The following is a 10,000-nucleotide window of genomic DNA, read 5'->3' as shown; positions in this document are numbered from 1 at the left end:
ACGATGAGATGGAATCGTAACAAATATTTTTCCTTTTAATTTAATTCCTGCACTCGACGAAGTGCAAAAGAGCGTTATCATACCATCTTTAATTTTTCACACGATAACAGGAATCCTAAGATTAATTCGAATTAGACACAAAAAAAAAAAAAAAAAAAAAAGAAAAAAAGAAAAGAAAGATAATAGTTAAAGACTATAGAAAGAGAATTTATACGAAATACGAATGATGTAATAATGTAATTTGAAAAAAAAAATTTTAATAATCTTTTCGAACAACTGTGCCATCGTAGTATATGTAAAAAAAAAAAAATAAATTTTGACGGAGATGAATTATTTCATTTATTACGTTAGATTTTTAACGATTATCGATAGAAAGATATATCTACGTTTTTATATCAAATAAAATATATATATATATATATATATATCGAATAGCAATGGTGTTTAAACTTATTGGTGTTCTCAAGCTCATAAACCCGATATCTCTTCTCTCTTTCTCTCTCGTGGGAGTAAACAATGTTTGTAGGAAACTCTGCTTCGAAGTTAAACCGAGTACAGGGTGTCTCCCTCCCTCCCTCCCTCCCTCCCTCCCTTCTCCTTCTACCCATCTAACAAGCTCTCGTAGAACATCTCATCTCGCGGTTGAAAATCTTTTCCAGATTGAAAAAAAGATTTCCGAACGAAGCGCTCGCTTTTTTTTCCCACGTAAAAATTTCGACGATTTTGTATCGTATATATTTTCTTTCTCATAATGAAATAAAATGATAAAATATAGTGAAATATTATAAACGATACGAACGTCATAAGTTCACGTTATATTATAATATCATTCACTTCCTTTTTTCCTACTTTATTTGATATCACCGATATCTATATATATATATATATATATATATATATATATGTATACAGAGAGGTGAGGTGGGGGGGGGGGGTTGGATAAAGGAAACAGAAAAGGAAAAATAATTCTCGTCATCTTCGTTTTCAGAATTATCGATGAAAGCTCGCAGTGCAAAAGAATCTAACGTAACACAATCCAGCTTGATGAACGAGGATGCGGATAATGATGAAGATGATGGGGAAAGTGATATTACGTTCGCTGAATTTAAAGAAAGATATAGAAGACTTATACCTTATATGGCATTTTACGCTGCTAATAATAATTTAAACGTCGTATCGTCGACAATAAATGGAAAGAATTTTGTCAAGATCCCGTCGAACGATGATGTTACGTTATTGAGAAGATCGCAACAATATCGACCAACGTTCTCTCGAATAAACGTCGAAGGTACGAGAAATGTTTTGAACAATTATAGAACTAACAACGTTCAAAATCAATTGAGAAAATTTATTCCTTCTGTTCAATACGATCCAAACGATAACAACGGTGATACGGATTATTTCATACCGATAAGATACAATTCCAAAGCAAATCACGTTGATTATTATTCAACTACCCCATATAATTTGTACAATCAAGAAGAAAAACAATTGCATGAAGAAATAACAAATCCTAATGTGGATAATATACAAAAGGATAATAATAATAATAATGATGATAATGATGATAATGATCGTCGATATGGTAGACCTATTCAACCCTATATTTCAACAGGGAATATAAGGGAATATGTTAATAGGAATCAAGGATTGAAACCTATACAAACGAATTTCCCTCAAGATTACGTCTATGATCACATAAGTGGTACAACGTCAAAAGGAAAGACCATAGTTGATATTAATTATCCAAGTGAAGACGTGAACGTAGAATCCCTTCGTTATATTCCCCAGCCAATAATTTCTAAAGGTACGCAACAAACGATTAACATTCTTGATACTATTCCTCCTCCTTCTCCTCCTCCATCTCCTCCTCCTCCTCCTTCTTCTCCTCTTCTAACTCCGCTTCTTCCTCCGCCTCCTCCTCCTCCTCCTCCTCCTCCTACTCCTACTTCTAATCCTATTCCTAATGGAAGACAACCAGTCAATGTTATTCCGCAAAGGAATTTAAATTTTATTAATATAAATCCAATAATAGAAAGTTTTCAATTAACCGAACGTCTACCCGAGACACTGGATAAAAATAATTTGGATAATAGTATAAAAACTCTCATCGAGATATTAAATATTCTTCATAACGCGAAAAAAGAGGAATTCCCACAATTACCTCAATCATCATTGTTATCCGATTTACCATCCGTAATTGATAGACCGATTCAAAGAAGACCTTATTCCAATTATTATCCAAAATTACGTCCAAATACAAGACCAAAAGTTATTACGGAATCTAGATTTCCAACTGTGCCAACGTCTTTGTTAATAACGGATGATCCGGATCGTTTAAAATCGACATCTTCTTACGTTAATGAAGTCAAAGCTAAAGTTATTGTTAAACCTGTTGTTTATACGATTGACGAGTTTAAATCGACTTCTTCCTATAAGGACAATGAATTTAGATTGGTTACACCTAAATTACCTGTGCAACCGAGTTATACGCTTACGGACGAAAACAATGATAAGAAAGTCGTATACTTTGATAATCCTTATGTTCCTCAAGATATTACTCAGCAAAACAATAAAAACAATAACAACAAGAACAATAACAATAAGAATAAAAATCCATTGGAAATATCGACTCAACATTCTTATGAAATCACGGAGGATCTCAGTGACGATATTATAGATCCGGATCGTTTTAAAATACCACAAATAATTACTGAGACAACGACGAAGACGCTGTTGTCTATACCTGAAAAAAATGTCGTCGAACAAAATGAAATTTCTACGATGCGTCCTTCAACGGTAAATCATCATCCGTCATTAAAGTACGGTGTAACACGTGGCAAACCAAACGTCGATTATCCCGCATACGCTGTTATACCGGATACCGAATTTAGTTGTAAGAAGCAACGATACAAAGGATTTTTCGGTGATCCATCGACCGGTTGTCAGGTAAGAAAAAACAGAAAATTAATATCATTAAATCGATTCTCTAATTTCCTTCTTGTCTTTAATACAAATTTACTTGATTATAATTTTTCCAATTGTCATATCTTTTTTTCATTATCATCATTATTATCATCATTATTATTATTTTATTTCATTTTATTTCCTTTTATTTTATTTTTTTTTTTTTTTTTTGTTCCAAGGTATGGCATTACTGCGATCTTAATGGAGGCAAATCATCATTCTTATGTCCAAACGGTACTATCTTTAGTCAGGTTGCATTAACGTGCGATTGGTGGTTCAATGTCAAATGCGAATCTACGACACAATTGTACGTTTTAAACGAACGTCTATACAAATATATACTTCCGATAATGCCAAAATTCCCGGAAGACTTTACTGGGCCGGAGGTCGATCGATATTTAGAGATCAAATTCAAGGAAATGGAAGCTAAGCTAAAAGAGAAAAAATTAAAGAAACAACAGGAACGAAAGGACAAAGCCAAGGGCAAGATACAAACGATCGACGATAACAATAACAAAACTCGTGAATAATAATTTTTAATTACAAATAGAAAATTAAATAACAATTATAATGATCCCATTTAACGTATATCATACGTATCTCGTTGCCATTGCAATTTGTTTCCAAGAAGGAGGAACAAAGAAAGAAAGAAAAAAAAAAAGAAAAAAAAAAAAAGAAAAAAAAAGAAAAAAAAAGGAGAAAAGAAAAATCGTGATTCTCAAATTATATTTCGTGTAGTAAAATAAGATTATTTATAGTAACAAATAACATCTGTACTTAGGCGAAAACAAACTTTAAAATATAACATTAGAAGGTCAAAAGAAATAATGTAACGTATGTATGTATGTATGTATGTATATATCATAAAAATTTTGCCTCATTTTTTATTTTTTCTTAATTTTTTTTTATTTTTTTTTTTATTTTTATTATATTATTATTCAAATTAATAAAAATTAATTTTCTGTTTATACCGATCAAACTAGCAGAATTTTTTCTTTTTTTTTTTTTTTTTTTTGTTTTTTTTTTTCCTTTATAGAAATGTGAGCGGGTATAAAATGGCTGATGATATTCATAAGTATTTTCTCCCTCTCTAGTCATACATGCTTACTATGTAATTATTTATAACAGAATGTGCTCAGTTAATTGAATATTATTGTACCTAAATGTTTATAATAAAAGACTTTCTATAATAGTCCTTTATATAAACATGAACTTTACTTATAATATATATATATATATATATATACATACACACATACACATATATATATATGTATGTATGTATGTATGTATGTATGTATGTATATATATGTGAGTAATGTTAATGTTATATGTTGATATAAATTTCATCCATGTAAGAAGAACATTTGATAAATGTTATTGCGATGCATCATAAACAAATGAAGAATGTATAAACACCATGTAAAGTTATAAATGCATAATAAATCTATTTATTAGTCTTTTTCTTTTTCATTTTTTTTTTTTTTTTTTTTTTTTTTCTAGAATCCGCAAAGTTTCACAATTACCTATCACAATGTCATCCTTTTCTTATTATAACAAAATATTAAATAAAAATGCTTACCTTTAATGTTTGAAGAACACGGTGTAGACTCTCTGCAACATCATTGTAAGCTTTGTTAAAGCTGTCCATTAACTCTTGATTCTAAAAAGAAAAAGAAAAATTTATGAGTTATTTTGAAATATTGTCTTTTAAGAAATAGAAAAATGAAAGTAAAACATAACAGGTGCTAACCTTTTCTAACAATGAGATATGATTATGCTTTGAGTGATAACGTAACATGCAATGTGAACAACTAGATATTTTACAATCGTTACAAAAATAACCAGCATATTCATTGCAAGTATTGGAACAAACACTGAATATTGTCAAAGGCATATCTTTTATTTCATTAATTAAAATTTTGGAATGATTTTGTAAAGCCTTTCCATGTATCTGTGAAAGAATGAAATGATAAATCTAATAATACTTAATGAAATAAAGAAAAAATATATAAGTCATTTATAAACCTACCTTTGAATAACATGTTTGACAATAAAGGGCATTACATTGTGGACATCGCAAGGTAGCTTCTATTTCACATTCATGACAATGACCTTTTTCAAGAATAAAATTCACTATAATATTGAAAAACTATATAAAGATTTTATAAATATATATATATATATATATGCATAGCATCAATTAGAAACCTGCGATTTGAAATAGCCGTGCTTTTGGAACAACATTCGTTTGAGTAAAAGAAATATCTGGTTCTTCTAATAAGTATGGTTGATGACTTGCAACAAATAACAAACCCAATGTATAAATATTTAAGGGATACATTTCACTTTTTTTCTCATTAATTTCCACATGCTCACAGCACAATGAGCATGATATATCAGGATATAATTTTGCACACCCATAGCAAATAGAATGTCCACATTCCATTAACAAAGGAATTTGTTTTCCACGCAATGTTAAAACTTCTGAAATTAAAGAAATGAAAGAAACAAAAAGAAATAAAGATAATATCATTTAACAATAATATTTGTTCAAATTTAACAAATAATCCATTGTAACTTTATCTATTGTGATTATATTGATATATTAAGAATATATTTTTAACCTTTGATAGATATAAAGAAATTCAATCATAATAAATTTCATTCTTTTGAATATTTGACATTTTGTATTGTACCAATGCAATATATTATGGATTTGAGAAAAAGAAAAAAAGAAAAAGAAAAGGAGAAAGAAGATAAAGAAAAAGAAACAAGAAGTAGAAGCTTAATTCTTAATGTTTCTTTTTCAAAAAAAAAAAAAAAAAAAAGAAAAAAAAAACAAAAATAAAAATATTAAGCTTGTAAAGGTGATCAATTTAATTAAAAGAAAAGGAAACAAAAGTAAATAGAAATTAATAATGAAATATATTTACCTCGTACGATAAATAGACATTTGCAATGGACGCATGTTATATTTTTCAGCTTGATCCTTGGAAAATTATAATTTGGCGCATCTTTATTGGGATCACGATAACCAAACATTGTTATTCGTCGAAATTAGAAGGAAAAAAGAAAAATTAATAATCCGACAATCGAATATTCGCGAAATATCACGTTATTTTTATTTACGATTGATAACTATAAAGATAATTATACTTCTTTCTTACGCGAAATCACTACATACTAATGGAAAAGGCAAACGCCGCGACTTATGGTTTCACTGTTTTTGAATCTACTGCCAGGGATGGCGCTCGAACTTTCAGGTACCACGTCCAATAATATTTATTTAATTTCATCCTATAGATATTTTACAATTTTTCTCCGCTCATTCTCTCTGAATATTATTTAATAAAAATCCATTTTCAATGTTCCTTTTAAATTAATAAAATAACTTGATAAAATATTGTTATAATATGTATATATATATATATATATATATGTGTGTGTGTATATATAATAATAAATATTTTAATTTGTTCGACGAACACGAGGAAACAATTTGCGAGGAGGTAATTAGAGAATAGAAGGAAAATAAAAAAAAATAAAAAAAAGAAAGAAAAAAAAGAAAAAAAGAAAAAAAAAAGGAAGAAAAAAGAAAGAAAGAGAAAAAAAAGTTACTCGTTGAAAAGCAATTTACTTAAAATCAGTAGCGCCAAAATTCAATTAGTCATTTTTCGATGCAACAACGGCACAAACCGTTTGGAAACGGAAAATATTATTCGTATGGTAATAGATGTATGTATATATATATATATATATATATATATATGTATATCTTTTTTTTTATAAAAGTAAGTTTTATATATGTACATACATATATATACACACACATACATACATACATACACATTCTTTATACATATATATACATATATGTATAAAGAAAAAGAAATGTATGCAAAATGGTGATAAAATTTACAGGTTATACGTGATAAAGTATTACTTAAAGTGTCACTACTAATGTAAATCGATTAATAACATTATACGTTTCAATATGAAAAACGATTATAATTGATAATATATTATCTCGAACATTATGTTTACATCGAACAATGATGTATTATTGTTTGTACGAGGAAATAGATTGTTATTTTTTCTTTTCCCTTTTTTTTTCCTTTTTGTTGTTACTTTTCTCTCTCCTTCTCTCTTTTATTCGTTAAAGGTTAAACACTTAATACGTAAAGTACATTTCTAAATAAATATATTTACGTAGTACGTAAAATGAGGTTATTTCTCGAAACGAAAATTTATTTTCATACATTGACGATAAATATTCTTTTTATTCGTATCCATGTATACGTCCTTATTTATTTTCTTTTCTTTATTTGTTTTTATTCTTCTTTTTTTCTTTTTTCTTTACTTCGCTACGAAGAAAAGATACGTGCGTTCTATTTCGTACGCAAAAAAAAAAAAAAAAAAAAGAAAAAGAAAAAGAGGAAAAAAAAACAAAACAAAAAACAAAAATAATAATTTTTTAAAGAATAATTTTGATTAAGAGGAGAGAAATTATTTTTTGAAATTTAATTTGAAAATTGACAAACGTTTAATTAAAGATAATAACGTTACGATATATTTCTAATATTTGATACTTGAATACTTTCAAAGTGATTCTTTTTTTTCTTCCCTCCCTCCCTCCCCCCTCCTCCTCCTCCTCCTCCTCCTTCTTGCCAGTTCTTTTGAAAAGTTTTAAAAACATTAATTATTTTACTTATTCAAATACTCCATCCGTGTATATCTGATCAAAATCTATTACAATTATCACTATTACAATATGTAATACGTAGTAGTAAAACGCGTTACGCTTAAATACGCGCTGTGGCTACATAAAAATGTATTTCGAATATTTATTCTTTTAATTTAGAAATTAACTCGATATGGATCGATTGAAACGATCAATACATTTATCTTCTATATATATATATATATATATATATGCGATCCAACGTATAATCGTATTTCTAATGTACGTGCTAAGTCTACATAACCTAAAAGAAAAAAAAGAAAGAACATTATACATAAAAGAAGAAAAAGAAAAAAAGAATTAAAAACAGGAAAACGTTAGAAGAAACGTGTGCTTCAGGACGTGTTTCAAAAAAGAAAAAAAAAAAAAAAGAAAAAGAGAGAGAAAAGAAAGAAAGAAAGAAGACAAAAAAATCCAAACAAAACAGCGCCAACGTTTCTCCGTATGATTGGAAAGGTTATGTGATAACGAGAAACCGAGAAGGAAAAAAGAAGAAAAAGAAAGGACGAAAGAAAGAAAAGGAAAGAAGAAAAAATGATGAAGAGAAAGACGATCCATTCGACGTTCTCACTCAGTCAAAATCGTTTCCATGCGGAAGCTCCGATCTTTATTTTTAAAAAGATCGCAAAGACCGTTAACGTAGCTTATGACGATTCTTGTCAGCTGCTGCTGCTGCTGCTGTCTGGCGAGCAGAAGAGTCGACGCTGATGATCACGTGCTCGTCCGAATATTATCGGAGGGCCAATCAAAAGCGTAGAAAATAAATAAACGAACGAATGAACAAATAAAAAATTAAAAAAAAAAAACAAAAAAAAGAAGGAAAAAGGAAAAATAATCAATGACAAATAAAAAAGAAAAGAAAAATATTTTTACGTAGTTAAATACACACGACAATTTGTATCTACGAATAAAATATAAAATATTACGTTCATCGACAATGACGATGATGATAGATCGATCGACATATTGAAATTTAGTATCGTTAAAAAAAGGAAAAAAGTAATTCCTCAATTTCTTCACATCATCGATAAATATTTTTTTTCTTACAACGACGAACGAAATAATAACGAATGAACTAATACAAAGTAAAGTTGTTTGATAATGAAGAAAGAAAAAAAAAAAAAAAAAACAAAAAGAAAAAGAAAAGAAAAACGTACGTACGTCTTATTAATCGAATATAATCGAAGGAAAAAAAATCTTCCCTCTGTCATAGGAGATAGAATGAATCGACAAAGTTGATTGGAATAAGTTTATAAAAGAGATGGCGTTGATGACTCTAGCGATGTACTTTGACTGACGATCGTGCGTATTAAGGAGGGATTCTGTTTATATGTAGACAAACGTATAATATAAGCAAGGACATACACATACACATATATATATACACACATCACACTCATCGTATAAACGTACGTCGACCGTCGAAGGTAGCACACGTATACCATACACGCATACATAAATAAAACGTACATACATATACATACATACATACATACATATATATATATATATATATATGAAATGTTTCTAGGCGTAAATTCGCAAGTCGCGTGCCAGATGCCGCTGCGATCTCGTGACCAGCCACGCGGAGTTCAACAAAAATGTAAGAAGAAAAAAAAAAGAGAACAAAACAAAATAAAAATAGAAAAAAAAGAAGAAAGAGGAAGAGAAGAAGAAGTGGAAGAAGAAGAAGAAGAAGAAGTAGAAGGTAATATAGGAAAAATAATAGAAAAGAATAAAGTATGAGATATCGGATGGACGGATTAAAGAGGAAAAAGCAGGATATAAACGAGGATATAGATATATATATATATATATATGGATGAGGATGAGGATAAGAGAGAGAAGAAAAAGAAAAAGGAAAAAAAAGATGAAGAAGAAGGAAAGTGGGTAAGCGGTAGAGTTACGTCGTAATGGTCTAAGAGATTCTAGGTGCGGTCGCGGCCAAGGGTCCGTTATAATCCCACCCAATAGCTACCGTCGTAGCCCAATGAACAAGATGCCTTTACATTTTACTTCCTCAATGCTTGAATTTCTTCTACTTTTATTTCTATTTCTTCATCTTCATCTTCATCTTCATCTTTTTCTTCTTCTTCTACTTCTTGTTTTTTCTTTTTTTTTTTTTTTCTTTTTTTTTCTTTTTTTTTTTTTTTTAATTAACTAACCTCAAACGTGTCAAAGAAATATTTCTCGAACATACCACAAATTTAATTTATTTATCATCTTGTTAGATATGAAATATTTTCATGTTCAATGCTATGGTAAAAATGGAATTTCTTAAATTATAAC

At 28.9% G+C, this 10,000-nt stretch overlaps 1 protein-coding gene across 12 annotated transcripts in view; it reads right to left on the bottom strand.

Moving 5' to 3' along the window:
• Positions 1-10,000, bottom strand: part of LOC124431747 (RING finger protein 17-like) — a 224,635-nt gene that overhangs the window by 195,416 nt on the left and 19,219 nt on the right. For 2 of the 12 annotated variants that reach the window (XM_046979983.1, XM_046979984.1), the window contains one exon: positions 4,550-4,630. In XM_046979983.1, coding sequence (XP_046835939.1) covers positions 4,550-4,618 — 69 coding nt within the window. In that variant the 5' untranslated portion in view covers positions 4,619-4,630. Of the gene's footprint in view, positions 1-4,549; positions 4,631-4,720; positions 4,922-4,999; positions 5,104-5,178; positions 5,455-5,903; positions 6,342-8,872; positions 8,988-10,000 lie in introns of those variants that run through there. The other 10 variants (XM_046979976.1, XM_046979975.1, XM_046979977.1 and 7 more) reach the window with 10 other exon arrangements.

The sequence above is a fragment of the Vespa crabro genome, chromosome 22 (assembly GCF_910589235.1).
Source record: "Vespa crabro chromosome 22, iyVesCrab1.2, whole genome shotgun sequence".
NCBI classification, from domain to species: Eukaryota; Metazoa; Arthropoda; class Insecta; order Hymenoptera; family Vespidae; genus Vespa; species Vespa crabro.
This window is presented reverse-complemented; position numbering and strand designations above follow the sequence as displayed.